General features: G+C 34.9%; 2 protein-coding genes across 3 annotated transcripts in view; one reads left to right on the top strand and one right to left on the bottom strand.

Annotated features, from left to right (window-relative positions):
• LOC142348258 (calcium load-activated calcium channel-like) overlaps positions 1–18,805 on the bottom strand; it is a 520,926-nt gene that overhangs the window by 485,412 nt on the left and 16,709 nt on the right. The gene's annotated exons all lie outside the window — the stretch shown is intronic.
• On the top strand, positions 455–17,989 carry LOC142348251 (uncharacterized). The gene is made up of 5 exons (XM_075399545.1): positions 455–602; positions 8,717–9,860; positions 11,470–11,748; positions 15,074–15,370; positions 17,650–17,989. Exons 1-5 carry the CDS (start codon positions 585–587, stop codon positions 17,967–17,969), a joined length of 2,058 nt encoding a protein of 685 aa, XP_075255660.1. The 5' UTR covers positions 455–584; the 3' UTR covers positions 17,970–17,989.

Raw genomic sequence — 18,805 nt, 5'->3', positions numbered from 1 at the left:
ACGCCTCTGTTCTTAACAAAAATTAAAAAGTATTATATTGAAAAAGAGTTTAAAAGTATAAAAAAGTATACTTTATAGTATAAAGCTCAGTAAAACATTCTTACTTATGTATATTATCTTTTTAAACGATCTTTTTAAATCGTTGTAATTCTCCTCCATAAAATCTAAATTACAGTTTGAGCAAAGTCCTTTTGTTGAATATATTGAATGAAAACTTGACGCAAGTTTGTTTTTATGAGTTTAAGTAGCGTATATCTTTCTATTCAAAAAGTTATGGCCAATTGAAGTCATAAAAGTCCGTCAGCACGTTCAATAAGAATACACTTGACCACCAATCCATCCGAAGAAGGTGAATGGGCGGACTGACTTTCATTGTAAAACTCACTGTTTGTTCACGCGTATCCAAAACAAAAACAACAACGTCACAAAAGGCTCTCATCCGATTGGTCGACTCCTCAATTAATTGACTTTCTCAGATTGCAAATAAAGGAGAATAATTTAGTTTTTAAACTTGAATTTATAACTTTAACTTGAGCAGTTGAATTTGAGATAAATCTGGTTTTTGACTGAGTTGCTCTAACAAAATGGTCTTCAAAATTCAGGTACTCCTTTTTGTCCAGTAATTTTAACCCAATCAGTTCTGAGTCATCACTTAATCACGTGTTAAAGATCTAACTCCTCTTTTTAAAGAAATATATTAGCACTCATTGTTCATACCGCCTTTTCAGAAAAATGAAATTAAGATTAAAAAATGAGAGAGCAGTTTTTCTTCCAAAAAAACTAGAGAGAAGTCTTAGAGAAAAACTAAAGAACATTCCAAGTTCAATTTTTTAGTTTTCAGTTTCTAGCTACTCAAATTTAACCTAAGACCTGATAATCTTGTAAGGGCTAAAAAGGCTGTAATTGTTTTCATGTCTACACTGTCAATTTTAGTTTGAACAAAAGAAAAAATACAAAAGGACGTTTCGCGATTCTCATAGTCAATCATTTTTTGATTTGTAGTACATTAAAGTTGATTTATATACTGTTATTTGTTTTGAGTTGAAAAGTTAACTTGCGAACATAATAAAAAGATTTAGGGTTGCATATCAATAACCCAAAGCCAAATGATACGTTCAATAATCCGATTACAAATTAAAGCATGCTTTAAAATAGTAAAGTGGCGGCTATTTGGCATTGGTTAATTTTTCTTTGGACCCAATTTTAGTTATTTTTACCATTTATTCTGATTGAAAATGCCTCTTTCAAGTCATCTCTTACAAACAGAAGTAATTCAATACTGAATCAGAATGTTTTCCACAAACTGACGAGTAGTGATTCGGTCTGTTAATGTCACATTTAGCTCTTACTCACACTTTTTTTACACACTCTGATTTAGACTATGATCAGACTCTGGGAATTTTTCTGATTCAGACGCTGATTCAGACTATATAGAAAATTATAGAATTTATAGAAAAAATGTAGAAATTAAAAAAAAAATTGGAAAATTTTTGTCGAAAATTTTATCAAGCCGAGTTAACAACCCAGTGAATCGAAACTTGGTACATCTTGATAAGAACAGACTAAATCTTGGTAAATCTTGCCAAGATCTTGCCATGGTACTTACCAAGAAAACACCAAGATATGTCCGAACTTGCAAGTTTTTTGCATGGCTGTCAAGAAACAAGATCTTGTCAAGATTTCCAAGAAAGATTAACCATGACATGGCAAGATATATCAAGTATTAAAAACTTAATAGCACCCAGAAACAAGAGGTAGCAGGAAATCATAAGATTAAGCAAGAATTATCAAGAAATAGCAAGAATTATCAAGAATTATCAAGAATTATCAAGAATGTCGGAAAATACTGCTCCCGTTAGTTTATTAACAAACAAATGAGCCGCTTTTTTCCAGTATAATGAAATTTTTAAGTGGATGCTAGCTCGGTATGTACATAGTACACACCTTATACAGGACCGCCCGCGTGAAGGCCCCCACTAAGGTCCCAAAACTTTAAAAAATTGTAACATGACATAAGACAAAAAAGCAAGCGTTGAAAAAACAAGACAGCAAAAAAAACACTCGGCAAATTGAATACATACAAAGCAACTGCAGTATTTAGGCATCTAGCATCAAATACGAAAAATGAAAAAAAAAGTCAGCTTAAAAACCAAAAATTGTCATGACTCCATTTTTTTCAAAAACAAAAATTCTGGCATTTTAGGCTCATTCTTTTTGCAATCGAGAGTAACAATTAAAATCCCAAACGAGCAAAAACGAACTGAAAAAGATAAAGTTTTAACTAAAGATAAAGATTAAACTAAGAGCCATTTTGAGAGGTAAGATTTTATCAAGATTTTATCAAGTTACGCCAAGAAAATTTCTTGACATGTCTTGATAAGATCTTGCCAAGTTCTTATCAAGGTGTTCCAAGAAATTTTGTCTATCAAGATCTTGGCAAGATATGTCAAGTTTTGCACGAGTTGGCAAGATCTTGCATGACATGGCAAGGTGTATCAAGTTTCGTTTCACTGGGAACTTATTTTTACAGTATAATTTTCTCTCTTCTTTTTTTTCATTTCAGGCTTAGGACTGGAAGCGACAGAGTTAGTGAAATAAAAGATTGTAAAAACCATGCTTGTACAAATTTCCAAAAGAAACAAAGCAAGACAGGAAACAATAAACGAAAACAAGACAAAACAAAATAAATATAATTTGGTTAAAAGTCACAGGCAGAATCTGAACACTGGCATTTAGTGAAAAAAACCATGCTATTTAGAATCTTTTCAGGAAATTTTTTAATGTCTTTTTTGCGTGACGTTATTTATTGGGGAAAAATAAGTGGACAAAAAGCGGGACAATTGAGCTTCGAGTTAAAATCGCAATAATAGCTCAAGAAAATTAGAACTTTATGAATAAAACACGTCTCAAAAGAAGAAAAGGATCTTTTCCGTTTGTGCCCCCCCCCCCCCAGTTTGTGCCCCCCCCCCTCCCCCAGTACGTTATGCTACCCCAGTTACAGAGTACTTAGCATTACATAGTAAATCATTTTGTAAAAATATTGCACGTGCGTCTGGGGGATGCAAATAATATGCGCCCACTAAACTTGGGTGGGGACCACAAACGGAAAAGATCCGAAGAAAAAACGTAAGCAAACATTTTACTGCTTCTTTCAAGTTGTCATTGCTTCTACAAAGTTGGGTTTAATTTTTGATTTAGTAAAAACTGTACAGGAACCTTACTCCAAGTGTAAGAAGAATTTGAACTTATAATCGCAATGGGCGTATGCCGTATGAGAGATTTTTTGAAAGGTTGAAGCCATGAGCGCTGTGTGATCAAAACTCACTGAAGAACCCTTGAGTAATGACTTACCTTAAGAACAAAACAATGAGCAAACAAAACTTGTATCTCTTTGTTCCCACCAATCTTGACGGGGGAGGAACTGTATACTCAACTGAGTTTTTTGGTGTCCAGAGGATTTTGAGCGATCGATATATTCATCGTAGGGATTTGTGAGTAGTCTCATTAAAAAGCCCATCCAGCGTAGAATATGGAACTAAAAGGATTTTTTGAATTTCGTTTTCTACAGCGAGTTATGGTGATTTAAATTTTTGTGACCATTAGGACTGTTGATTTTATCTTTGTAGACAAAAAAAAGTGGCGTTGTTGTTTTTTTTGGCTAAAATTTGGGCTACATTTTTCAAAATTCAGCCTTTTTCATCAAAAATTGCCCGACATAAGCCTCTTTAGTCCATTTTGAATAAAATTGACGAAAGTACACATCCAAAAACAAATAACTAAATCTTTGTTAGCTACAGTGGGAGCTATACTTACTTTCACTTCCATTGAGAAAGGTCTGGAAAGAAAATTCTGCTGTTTGTTGCTGACTTTACTCTATGACTATGAAAAACGCAAAATTTTGATCATTTAACTAACAATTTATCTAGACCAACAGCACTCAATTTAAATGAGTGTTCCTAATGGATTGAAAGCAATAGGAAGGTTAATTTTTGTCCAATTATGGAATGTTACAATGCAAAAATTTTAATCACTCGGTCTTTTTTTAAAAAAAAACGGTCACTTTTTCAATTAAAAAAAGAACAATTCAAATCGAAGCTCACTGTTAATAGGTCCAATTGGCTTCCTGAGCAGTTCCAAATTATTGTATCTAGATTCTTCACTCGAAAGATTATGGTCGTTTTTACTTTTGTTTTTAAATAAACAATGGCTTATTGAAATTTGCCACTATTTTTCTCTTAATTTGGTCACTTTGTAGCTTCGTGTCAGCAAAGACAGCAAACTTTACCGTCCTCCTATTACTACCGAATTGAAAATTAATATTTTTTGCCGTTTTACAAGGTAAGTTATTGTTTTCTGGCTTTGATACTACTAGATTTCACAATTTTTTTTTTATTTTTAGGCTTTCGTCTAGTTTTCACGTTTTTTTCGTTTTGTTGTATTTCATTATTAACAGTTCACGTATTACATTATTGGCGTCCACAATTAGGCACAAATGATAACATAGAGGTCTTAAAGGCATAGAATACGGTTTTAACGACTTCGACTCCCTTTTCTCGAATAATTTAATTGAGTTTTTTTTACATTTGTTTTTAACAGTAGTTTTTACTTTGTCTTTTGGACGAATGAAGTTTTTTGGATAATGATTTTTGTTGTTCTCTTTTTTTGAGGAAAAAATGAGCCTATATTCTGATTTGAGTTAATTGTTTATGGCTTTTATGCATTCATGACTTTGAAAACAATTGTTTTCGATGAAAAAACGTTTGGTAACTTTGCATTGTTCTTTTTTGTCTATTTATTACTTAGTCCCGTTGATTAATAGTAAAATTTGAAAATCTTGTGTTAAAAGGAAGGTGTATTTTTTACAAAATTCGTTGTTTATGTGGAATTCATTTTGAATTTACTGGCTTTTTTTGCAAATTTTTCGCAAAAAGTGAAGCAATTTTTTGATTTTTGTCTAAATTTGGCGTTCTTTTTGTAGACTTAAGCCAAATTCTGAACAATAGCAAGTCTCAATTGCTTCCATTGGACGGATAAACGAAATTTTATAATTGTTTCATTATTTAGCGTGAACTTGAATGTTTTTCGAAAAATACAAAAGTATTAGTTAATTTTGCCTTTTTTTCTCTTTTTTTGTTTACTTGTTACCTATTTTCATTAATAAAAGGTCGCATACCACATGCTTGGTGTTCAATTATGCCTGAATTGAACATATTTTGTGAACAGAATTATGGCCTTATGGCTTCGACAGCGTTTTCTTGGATGTTTTAAATGAGGTTTTGTTTGTTGTCTCTATAGGTTGTTCTTTTTGTAACGCAGAAAATTTTGAATAATGACAGGTCTTAAAGCCCTCCTAAAGCGGCGTATGTGATCAAAAAAATTTTGGATGTTTTCAATTGCTATCTAACGGTTTTTATCACTTTGAAATTAATTGTTTTTAATAATTTAAGCCAAATTTTTTAACTTTGTTTTTTTTGTTATTTTTGTTTTAATTGTTACCGAGCCTTATTATGGAGTGGTCCTATATATTTTCTAGTGAACAGGTATTTTGTTTAATTTCAGTTTTACTTGACGCTATTTTGACCTCGTTAATAAGTTTTTTTTGTAAAAAAAAATGGACATAAATTTTCAAATGTAATAATGTTTGATGTTATTGTTGTCTGATTTTGTTGTTTCTCTTGATCTGCTTATTTAATAATGGCTTATCTCATCAGTCTTATGCGGCTTTTTTACTCCAATGAATCAATTGCGTTGGAAGCAATCTTCATGTTCATAGGCATTTTTTTGAAGAATACTCAATTTTTTGGGGGTTTTCTTTCTGTTCCTAATTTTGTAGACATTTATGCCGAAACTGCGGATGAGCGGGGTCGTAACTTTTTGTGGGAACGCACAATACCGAGTCATTTGTTTATATCAATGATCAGTTGGATTTATTTGCCCAACAGTCTCTCAGAAATCTAAAAAGCGACTTCTTCTACATAAATTGCTAAAAGAGGTTACAAAACCCAATAACCGAATTTTTGAAAAGATAGTGAATGTTATTCGGGGGATATTTGTGAATTTTTTGACTTTAACAAAATTGATTTTATAGAAATTAAATACAGCTTTTATTCAATTAATCACTGTTTCTAAATTGAGGATTAGAGTAAATATTTTTAAACTATTAACTATGTAGTTACGTTAAAAAATAAAATGCATTCAACACAACGCAACTGTATTTAGTTGACAATTTGACACAATTTGTTAGCATAAGTAGTGTTTAAAAACTTATTTTAAGAAAACTGGACTAATTTAACAATAATTATAACGTGTGTAAGGTATTATCTTCAATTTTTAGAACATAATGGCCCCAAAGACTAAGAACATCAAATTCAATGGAATTTTACCGTAATGTTGCCACCCTCGGACGCACATTAAAAAAAAATGGTCTATGATTTCACATACCATAGATCTCCATGGTTTCAATTAATATACTATACATTTCCCAGTTGATCTTAAATTATAAAACAATTTTTAAAAAGTTTTCTGCAGATTTGCTGCATATATTTTGCGATCAATGAAAAGCAAAGAATTGCTTCCTAAAAACAACAGTCAACAAATACTGCCCAGCTGAGACAAATAGGGACAAAACTCTAAGTTTCTCCGGAGGAATTTTTATGCTGACGTAAAAATGTGCAGCGTGTTTATGCATTGGGAACAGTTGTCAATCCAAAAGAGCCAACAGAAATTTTCTCGAGGTTTACGTATTTTAGAAATCAAAATTGCATTTTTGGACGGAAAAATTACTTGCTGATTAGGAAAATCTAAGTAATTTCAAATAAAATTTTCTGATTGAAAAGTTAGCTGAATCTTACCAAGAAGTTCTGGAGTGAGCTGTTGAAGAATTTTTGACAACTATAACTTCATAAGGTCATAAGTAACAAGATTGAAAAGTTTTACTTGCTAGTTATTTAAGAATTCTTGGGCAGCATCTGAACACAAGCATAGAAAACTGCAAAAGCTACAAGGGTAGTTAAGAATCTCCTTTAGCTCTATCAGACCATTAGCTTACTCAGATCTTTTACTGAGTTTTTAGAACAAAGAAATTTCTGTCTTATGCTTGCTTTTAAACAGGAACATCAAACAATTGTCAACTCTTGCGTTGGGGCTCTAAACCAATTCAGTGAATTTTTGCGTAGTGTGTATTACAAAACAAAAAGTTTAATGTTTTGTTGACCTGAACAAACTCTTCGATACTGTTGATTATAAAGTTTTCACAGCAGAATAAGAAGTGTACGTTTTTCAAAGCATTTTTCTATATTTTTTATAACGAAAAGGTTGCAACACATTGAATAAATAATCCCAATTTGGTGACTCAACATCCAAAAAAATAAAGTATTGTGTACCGTAAGGCTGATTGTCAATCCCGCTACTGTTCCCTATATATATATATATATATATATATATACATACATATATATATATATATATATATATATATATATATATATATATATATATAATATCGAAAATCTTGCAATTTACACCAGACCAAATACTGCATTTTTTGCTGATGATGTGACTAAAAATAATTTCGTGGTTTTCAAACAACAAGGAAAATTTTGTTGAGGTCTTTGAAAAATCATGTTCTAATTATGATAAATGACAATGAACTACTATAAACATAAACTGGTTATGGATATCAACTGTTGCATTAGATCTCCGTGGGTTGGTTGCTTGATTATGGAAATCAGTTCATGTAGGTTTCAAGATCTCTTTTTAGATCTAAAATTGAGTTTCAGGCAGCTCATCATTGAATTTTTTTTGGCAACTTTGCAATTTTGCGGTTTTGTATATCAAACTACGATTTCTTTTCTAAGAATTACTTATTTTCAAAATTCCATTGCATTGTCTGTAACTCCTTACGGTTTCCTTCTATACAGCAATAAATATTAAAGATTTCTGAATAGGAGCTCGAATTTTTTAAAATGCATAGCTTCATTTCTTAGGATTTCATTTTTAGGAATATTAGATTAGATGTCACTTTTTATGCAGAATTACGGAATTTTTACCTTTAATATGCTTTTCTCAAAACTTTAAACTTTTATATAAGTGTCAAATAGATCTGCTAATAAACTATTGCACTTACAGTGCCGGGAAAGCGGGCAGCTAACTCGCAGCTTTAAAATCAGACCTCAACCAAGTATTTCATTTGTTCCAAACTTGAATTAATTAAACGACAAATTTGTGTTGCATATATTTTTCGTTGCTCAAGCAGTTTTTACCAACAAACCTAAACTTGTTGAGAGAATATGATTTTTACATTTTTGCAAACCATTGAAAAAGACATTTATTATCCATTTATTTATAATTTCTTAAATGAAAGACTTTTTCTGGACCTAACATTAAAATTATTTGTTAAATTAACTTAACTCTCTTTTATGACCTCTTTTTAGATGATGATTTGATGATATGTATTTCTGTTTGGTAGGCAGTTTTTATCAGATTAAGTTTCGGATTTTCTGCTGTTGGTTAACTTCAACTCAAATTCAAAATTCAAATCAGACATTTGATTTTCTTCTCCATGAGGCAGCATTAATGGTTTACTGAAACAAAAATTTGATTAACTGCGTTCGGATGACCGAGAAAAAGAAGAAAAAGAAAACTAAATAGGATTGTATTAAAAACTTGATATTTCGGAGGAAGCAGGTCCGCACTTTGACTACTGATGTGATTTCAGGAGGTGCTCATTGTACTCATGATATCAACAGAAGCATATGCAATTGCTGGACCGACAAATCCAACAGTTTCTTCTTCTTCTGATGGTACTCCTACGACTGGTACTGTTGTACCCTCGACTACCTTTGCACCTGGATACACAACGGGAGTCCCTGGAAACGAAACGACCATTGCTACTGGAAACGAAACGACCATTGCTCCCGGAGTCACGACGGGAGTCCCTGGACTGGTAACCAATTTCGGATATGGAATCACCATGATGGGAGTCGCTGGACCCGCAACTACCGTTGCAGCTGGAGTCACGATGGGAGTCGCTGGACCGGCAACTACCGTTGCAGCTGGAGTCACGATGGGAGTCCCTGGACCCGCAACTACCGTTCCAGCTGGAATTACGATGGGAGTCCCTGGACCAGCAACTACCGTTCCAGCTGGAGTCACGATGGGAGTCCCTGGACCAGCAACTACCGTTCCAGCTGGAGTCACGATGGGAGTCCCTGGACCAGCAACTACCGTTCCAGCTGGAATTACGATGGGAGCCACTGTACCCGCAACTGCCATTCCAGCTGTAGTCACGATGGGAGTCCCTGGACCCGCAACTACCGTTGCAGCTGGAATTACGATGGGAGCCACTGTACCCGCAACTGCCGTTCCAGCTGGAGTCACGATGGGAGTTCCTGGACCCGCAACTACCGTTGCAGCTGGAATTACGATGGGAGCCACTGTACCCGCAACTGCCGTTCCAGCTGGAGTCACGATGGGAGTTCCTGGACCCGCAACTACCGTTCCAGCTGGTGGTGCTACCCCGGCACCGGCAACAGTAGTTGTGGTGGGAACAACAGCTGCTCCCATTTCGAATAATGTTAACATAACTCTCATTAATGCCACTGCTACGTCCGCAAATCTTTCAGTTATAGATGCCAGTGGCTCTTCTGGAACTATCGCCGACATTGTCGCATCATGCCAGTCAGGAGATGTGAATGGTTGTGATTCCATCAGCTACAGCACTAATCCGAGCGCTGCTGTCGAGGCATTTTTGTACGTTAGTGGCTTGATCTCGGGAACCTGGTACGAGATAACAGTGAACCAGTCAACTTTTGATGGAACCGCAAACTCTCTCCACTATGACGATATACGTTTCTGCACCGGTTAGTTAGTTAGAGTTTAATTAGAAATCCTCATCCAAGTCATCAAATCTGGAACAGTTATAACCTCGCTTGTCAAATAAACATAACTTTTCATCCAAAGTTTTTACCCAGAAAGTTTTCTGTATTTTTTTTTGTGTTTATATTCAGTTACAGAATCATTTTCAAAATAAATCGCAATAATAGAAAACTTTGAAAAATTTTCCTTTATCGTTAGTTTCTTTCAATATTTTTCAAGTTTATGACTGCTTGAGAGAGACAGCTGTTTAGAAAGATTGTATTCTGTGTAGTGGTACGATATAAGTCAGAACGATTGCTTCTGCAGATAATATGAAAATGAACAATATAAATTGGTACTATGATGGTTTGGGGGAAAGGTTTGGGTATCAACAGTTATGTACCGATAACAATTGTTTGTTTGTTGACTGTTCGCTCAGGTTTGATAGCACGACGAATTCTTTTTGAAGGAAGAAGTCATTTAATGAAAATTTGTCTCTGCTTCAAAATTGGGTTACAGTTAACATTAAGTTCATTTTAAAGTATTTTTTGTAGCAAATAATCGGTTACATCCATTAATAGAGATTACAATTTTTTTTCTTTATTTTCTGATTTTAGTTTTTCTTCTTTTTCATTCACTTCAGATTTCACAGCAAACTTTTTGTATCAATTTCATTGCTTGCAGTGTCCAGAGTAGATTTTCGAAATAATAGAAAATGTCATTTTTTTGTAATTTAGATCTCATGGCAAATGTTGATTATGAGATTTTCTCTCCAACATTTATCTCCGATTGCTTGGAATGTCTCAAGTGGCATTAATAGAAAATCTTATTATTCCCATGAGATGAAATTGAAAATTTGATTGTACGACGAGCATCACTTCATGAAATGACCAACCTATGATGAGAAAATTGGCCTTGATTTTCAGTTGTTGACAGCTTAGAGTATTTATGGTATTTTTATCTCTAATTTGAGGGGATAGCACTCTTTATAGAAATAGCCATTTTTAATCATTTTGTTCTTTTTTCTTTCAAAAAAGTTTACATTGATAAAAAATGACGGTTATTTTTACGTAAAAACTGTCAAGTTTATCTCATTTGTAGAAATAAACAAAACTGTGATGAAGATGAAGGCTTCTGCAAATAGTTGAAGCATAAATTCATTTTTGTTGAAATAATTTTCGCTATTTTCACAGTGCCACAACAAAGTTAGCTGGTGTAAGTTAACTTTTTCTAAGTGTAGGATTGTGCCCGTTTTTCTTGATAAGTTAGTTAGGGCAGAAGGTCTTTAAGAGAACTAAAGTCGCCTACAGGGCTAACTTGGAGAAAAACAATACTTAGGAATTGTTTTCAAAATTTGTTAGAATTTAGAGGCTAAGGCCCCCGAAGCACCTTAGCTGAATTTTAAATTCTACAAAGATTCCTGCAAGTATTAAATTCACCTCGGAAAAGTCTATCAAGATTTTTGATTCTTGTTGCAAGATTTATCTAGAAATTATTCAACTCTCCTTTCTCTGAGCTATGCATATCTTGATCAGTTTAATAAATAACAATGACCAAAAACTTCTTTCTCTCAGAAAAAGGGAAACGAATTACAACATGGATACAATTTTTTAGAGCCAAATCCGACAGTTCTCCTGTCCAAATTGAACGACACAGCAGTCAGCATCAATGTCGCATTAGTGGGGGGCAATTTTGACGACGCAACCGTTAGTTTTGTCCCGAGTGACGTGGGACCAATTACCTTTTCTAAGAGCCAGTTGCCATATGTGGTAGAGGGTCTGACCCCCTTGACAAATTACACCCTCACAATTGTGTTCAGTGTTGGGGCTATTACTAACTGTGGGACCAATGGTCCAGTGTCAGCCAATCCGGGTGACATTGTGTACCAGCCAGGTAATTATTTCCGTTTAATTTGTTCTCAACTCAATTGTATTGGGATCTATTCTGTCCCCCCCCCCCCCCAGCTTAGTGAGCATAAATTTTTTATGACCCCCAGACGCACGTGCCATTTTCTTAAATAGTAACGTGCTATATAACAACATATAATTTGTAACTGGGGGTCATAAAAAAACACTGGGGGGGGGGGGGACAGAATTGATCCCACCAAGTATTGTACCCTTAAAATTATCAGTATCGAGTTTGGCATTCACAACCTGCTTGGATCTGTTCCCTTTTAAACCAGTGTATATTATACTGCCCCTCGCCCAATCCCCCTCCCTTTACACGTGTAACTACATAAAAATATGGCAGGTGCGATTGAATGTAAATAATATCTGGTCCAACTAAGCTGATGAACAAAAGAAAATGTCCCTAATTATTGTTCTACACACAGTCTGAAGGTCGTGCTCCATAACCTGATAAAAATTCAGGATCTTTTCCGTTTGTGCCTCCCCCGTACGTTATGCTACCCCAGTTACAGAGCACGTGTCATTACATGGTAAATCATTATGTAAAATTATTGCAAGTGCTTCTGGGGGGTGCAAATAGTATGAACCCACTAAGCTGGGGGGGGGGGGGCACAAACGGAAAAGATCAAAAATTCATTAATTTTATGGTGAGATGAACATACCTGAATAATCCAGAACATGTTCAAAATGTATGCTATGGAATTGGTTATATAACTTATGTAAAGGAAACCAATTTGTCAAATTAAAATTACTTCCAATATTTAAAACAAACGTTTTCGAACTTTACGTTCATCGTCAGGTTAAAACTGTTTTACAAATTGTTAAAAGATAAAATGAATATGTATTTACATTTGTCTGAGACGACTATTAAAACAATTCTAGGAACTACTCTACAAAATCAATCGAAAATTTTTCCCTATATACAATATTTAGCCTATTTACAAATCATATTTACAACTGTTATCAATTTATTTAAAAACATTCCTTTTCCGGATTTTTCGATTTTGGCCATGTTCCTGTATTTTTAGGGTTACTCCGAATTTGCCCTAACCATAAGTATCCCTCTTGTGGAGGTTTTGCACATTTCGTTTTGTCATGAACAAAATGTTTTTTGTCCTATGTATTCTCCTCTAGTCAAAATTATGATTTGAACTAATATTTTAGCGTGAGTTCCCTCCCCCTATATTCATCGCGTGTGTTTAGTGCCGGCTTCAGCTTGCTGATATATAGAGCTTCGATAATCATTAGTTTTTCTACTGTCCGACAGGCGTCCAGAATTTTCCATTCAATGTCATTCGTGGCGCCACGACATTCAACCAGATGTTGACCCACCTGTGAATCCTTCTTTTGATGTTCTGTTATCCTTCTGGTAACATGCCGTCTTGTTTGCCCAACGTAGATGGATCCGCCTCCATTACATTTAATCTCATATACCACGTGGGATTTCAGGTCTCTATCGAAAGATGATTTCAGGGTGGGGAGGCACGATCTTAATTTCCGCGTTGTAAAAACTACTTGCAATTCGCATAGTTTCTTCAGTTTGCTTGCAAAGTTTTGAGTAAGGTGGCCTCTGTATTGTAGAAAAATAGTTGGCTTATCAATAGATTTAGTCTTGCTTTTTTGATGCTCTTTTGGTGTTGTTCTTAATTGGTCTTTACCGCCACTTATTATCTTTTCTAGAGTCTGATTCACTTTTTTTGAAGACCATTCCACTGGATATTGATTTTTGGTCCAGCAAGTTTTGTTCTTTTCAGGAGCCTGATCGAAGGCCAACCAATTAGAGGTTGCATTAAAAACTCTGTGAACCGCCCCTTGAATCACATTTTTCTCATGCTGAAGCGGTGCACAGCTGCGAAAATTCAGTATTATTCCAGTGTCAGTTGGTTTTTGATACCAATGACAGGTGATATTATTTTTGCTGCTCACATTTACGTTAATGTCAAGAAAAGCTAAATTCCCATCCAGGTAAATTGCAGGTTGTTGTGTAATGAGTTTGCAAATTTTAAATACTCATCCGGGTCACCACGAACCGTGCATATAATATCATCCACATAGCTTTTAAACAATTTCATCTCCTTATCATGCCCCACTGTCTGTTGATTGCTGCAATAAGTACAAATCCAAACAACATCCTGAATGTTGGCGTATTCCTCATTCGATATTTTTTGGCATCTTGCACGAAACGAGTTTTTGCATGACTCACATTCTACTCCTTTTCCTCGGTAAGTCACTCTCCGGTTACAGTCTTTGCACTTCCCGTTTTGGTCGGATCTGGAAAAGTTTTCACTGAGCTCCGGTTTTTGCAGTGATGCCTCAAACGATTTCATCCACGCGTTTGCTAGTATTACAGCCAGTGATGCACCCATAGCCAGACCATCTGATTGCACATACCAGATCCCATTACATTTGAAATGAACATTCGTCACCGCAAGCCTTAGCAAACTTTTCATGGCGGACCTTGGGATATCTGTAGCTAGGTTGCTTGAATAGAGTTCTCTTATAGCTATTTCTATAGCCTCTCCAACTGGAACGTTGGTTTACAAACTTTTTACGTCAAGAGATACTATCTGCTCGTCATCTTCAAGAGTGAGAGACTCTAAGGCTTTTCGAGCATCTTGCGTGTTGGTTTCAATGTTTACGCCCGGTAGTTTCTGGAAAAATGGTGTTTTCGTAGCTGCTACCAGGTATTGAAACAGGTATTTACACGGTACTGTTTAGGTTATTTTTTATGTTAAATTCCTTCTAAAACGACGGAATACAACAAGCAACAAACACAAGTTGTCACAATTGACCGGCTATCCATTTTCTCCTTATCACTTTCAGCCTGCAGTTCAGTGGAAAAATTCAGAAAAATATGCGGCATTTTTTCCGCACCAGTTTTTATTGTTCATCAAAACTGTCCTTTCTTTTGACCATAAATTTTTTGGCCCTCCAGGTCGCCCTTTTCGAATGAACAAAACTAACAACTTTTTTGGAATAGCAACGAAACAAGACTATGGCTTTGCAATTCAGAAAGCTGTTTTTCTCTTTCTCGCCAGAGTTGCCTATACCCCAGATATAACTTAGAGCCATTGGGTAATTTCTAAATCGAAATATGTGATTATTTTGAGTAATCATTTTCTCACCTAGTCTGAGCTGGATGCGTTTGTATTTTTTTATTGAGTTGTCATAGCTGATGCTTCTGTTAAGTTAAACCTAGAATTAAATTACACAATAACGGGGCGATAGCTTTAGCTTCTAAGTAGCCTTTCAACAATAGATAGTGAAAGACTATTATTATTGTTGTTGTTGTTGTTGTTGTTGTGCTATAGCCAGCTATGCCTCTGTGGACTTGGCAATCGTGGCAGGATCCATCACCACCACATCTGTCAACATAACAGTCGATGGATCCGATGGTGCTGCAGACATCTCAAACATCGTCGCCAGCTGCTCTTCCACCCACTTCGACTGTTCATCTGTTGGTGCCTCCGTCAACTCACCCGCCAGTGACCCCGGATGGCTCCAGTACTCCAGTTTACAGCCTGGAGGCTCTTACCAGATCACTGTTGAAACAATTGCGTTGAATGGAACGGCAGCCCAAGTTTCAAATTCGATTACTTTCTGCACAGGTTTCATACATTTGGCTATTAAGTAACTAATTGTTCGCATCAGCTCATTTAAAAAGCACGGCCGGCCATAGTCCGCAAGGCATGGCTAAAGGCGCTAAATACGCACTTCTTTGAAGGTCAAGTGGGTTTTTTCCATGGGATTTGTTTTACTACCTAAAATTTGGAGGTTTTTTCTTGGTGGTTTTCTTCCGAAAGTAAAAATGGGTGTTCATTGACAAGGCTGTTGCTAAGGTTGAAGTAATTGCACAAATATGTGACATTATTAAATGGATGCGGAAAAAGAAAATGAAGCTGCTCTTGAATTTCTTATTGTTGCATTGCTCAATCATTTGTGTTTTTATTCCAATTTCAGTTAGAGATAATTCCTCATATTACGGGCGTCTACCGGTACCAAATTTTTGAGTAAATTTACTCGTTTTTATTACCAATTTCCACTTTTCGTATGAAATGCATTGTGCGTGTGAAATACACTTACAAACTTCGCGGACGAAAAGGCGATGCCCTATAAAATGCCTTGTAAAGAAATTCCACTCAGTGTTTTTTACTTTTAAACTGGAAGTTGAAAAGTGAAAATTGCTTGCCACCGCAATAAATGTTCGACGAAAGTGCGTTCCGCAAAGAATTGTGCGGCAGATTAATTGCAGTATAATCCCTCACTTTTGTAGTCTCGGAAAATTAAATGGTGAAATTGAGCGGCAAAGGGATTAAAAAGATTATAATTTGGTGAAATGCACTTACAGCCTAGTGTAACTACTTTTCATATTTATTTGATCTCATTTTTCAAAAAATTTAAACGCTTTCCGCACTGAATGGAAATCGACCAGGGTTAACCTGAAATAATAAAGTTTTTTGTTGTTGTAGAGTTGTAAATTTATCGGCAGAAGATTACAAACTTTGCGTCAAATTATAGGAAAGAATAAGACAGAGAAAAATAAAACGGTATTGATATTGATTGAACACCCATTTTTACTCCCAAATAAAACAAGTTCTCAAATCCAATTATCTTAAACGTTTAAATCTCCAATCCTTTCATTTAAAAAATGGCTTTACACAATATGTTATGTCCGTAAAAAATTTGAAAATACGAATTTCCAATTAAGCTGCCATTGTATTTAAACAGTTGTTTAATCAATGACAAATTTCAGCTGTATCTGTCTTACAAAACATTTAATTTCTAAAACAATTTTAACCTTATCTATTATTATTGCAATTAAATTTGCGCTTGATATATAGAATTAAACTATTTTGGAGACAAAATTTTACTGACGTAACTTTACTTTTTAAAATTTCTTTTTCATTTGGATTTGAAAGCTTGGCATAGAAAAATTTTCAGCAATAGGTTGCACACTCCACTTCATTTTATCATATTTCACAGTCTGTTTCAGTATCTCATAGATACTTAATTCTGTAAATAAAGATAATTGTTATTGAAACGTTCATGCTGAATACTTTCAAATCTTTGCTTGCGAAAAATGATTGCGGTATTCGCTTAAGAGTTCTAACGATTTCGATTGTTTTTGTTTAAGTCATTGATCCATCCGTACATTGTATTGAACAATTGGTTGAAGGTAAGATTTCAAAATATTAGCAAATGGTTTTATAGATAACAAACACTGAAGATTACTATTACGGGTTGCGATGAAAAATGTCTTTTTCGATTGATTAATTTCTGTAGTTTTGTCACTCTTTTTCACGATAGCTGATGACAACTAGATAAAAAAATAAAAGAAGGCTAATTGATGAATCATTGGATTTAAGTCTCTTGAATTATTAGTTGTGAATTGAATAGAGAAGTTGCAGATTAGCCTTAACCATGTGGTGGCTATTGGTTGTTTTTTAAATCTTCAATTAGCTGGAAAAAAAAATGAAATTTTTTTTCAGCTAATTGAAACAGTTTTGTGGGAAATTTTTAGTTTTATTATAGATGGGGATATGTACTCTTTGCACCAATGGTGGATGCATGAAAACCAGATAGACAGAAAATATTAAAAATGACGAAATTTATCGCTATCAATCTTTGACCCCCGAAAACGTAACAGGACTATTTATTACAAGTGGGAGCTGAAACTCGAACAATCAATGACAAATTTTTGAAAAAAAACTTATGTATTTCTACTTTTATAACATTTTTACAATTATCTGATTTATATAAATGCAATTTAAATTTAGATAAAAAGGTATATCAACACTTGTATAATTAATTTATAAAATATTTGTATTTATTTAATTAAGGTGGTGAAAATTTGAAGCCGGTTAAAAGTGATGGTGTTTAATTTCAGTTCCTCAGCCGCTCGAAAGCCACTTCAATATAACTAAGCTGGGAGACGACAACTACACTATCGCACTGACCTCGGAGGCCTACAACTTTGACAATGGATCAGTGATTGTGTACAACTCCTCAAGTGACCTCTTAGTAGAACAGTCCTTCGTCAGGGCTGACTTCCCAATTGACCTTTATGGATTGACTGCTGCTGATCAGGTGTTAACCTTCGTGTTCACGGCCGCCGTCGGATCCACAACCGATTGCGGAGTGGGGGGTGAGGTTACAAGTGAGAATACTACCGTAACAGTCGACACCTCAACCATAAAATCCGGTTAGTTCTTTCCTTTTCTCAAACACCACTATAATTAAGTAGCCTCCTCACAAATGGGAAGCTGTTTCAAATTTGCTCGGCGGTAAAATGCTGCCATTTTTAATTATAGGGAAAAGGGTTCACGTAGTATTTTCCCCTTAATAGATGAATTAAGGTAAAGCTCAAATAAAACTTTCCCCAGTCTAATAAGTTTGCCTTAAGGTGAGTTATTGGACAAAATAAAATGGAGCATTACTTATAGATAATAAAAGCAGAATTACTTTGTTCACAATTGACAGGATGTGACATTATATGGTTAGTGGGCTATGGGCTAGCGCTGGGTTAGAGATTGAGCTCAAATCTCATCACAGCCCATATTTCAATTAAATCAACATCTGATCCAAAGTGCAAAAGTGGGAGCTGGTTTAAAATTAACCATTTTCCGTTGAAGTGAGCTGTGTTTTTGAAGGATGTTCATTGACATTTAAAGTTGTTGATATAATTCTAGTGTAATAGATAGTAATTGGTATGCTCTAATGAAGTTCCGGACGACAGGACAATTTGAACAGTTGACAGTCCCCCTCCCTACCACACATACCTAGCCCACAAAGCAAAAGCGACCGTCACCAACTTGGCAACTATATATATTGATACATATTTTTTCTTATATTATATTGTATTGTTTCATATATAAAGAAAGAAAACAAACAAACTATTTCGCTAATGCCAGGACAAATACGAAATCCTGAGACCTTCTATTTCAAAATGCCCCATTACTACCTCAAAATGTCCCTGAAGACCAAATGATAGCATTTCATTTTCTGACAAAAATCTGATATGATTTTTAATGAGCTTTTTTAAT

This window comes from Convolutriloba macropyga, chromosome 10 (assembly GCF_964194025.1).
Source record: "Convolutriloba macropyga chromosome 10, txConMacr16.3, whole genome shotgun sequence".
Taxonomy (NCBI): Eukaryota; Metazoa; Xenacoelomorpha; order Acoela; family Convolutidae; genus Convolutriloba; species Convolutriloba macropyga.
This window is presented reverse-complemented; position numbering and strand designations above follow the sequence as displayed.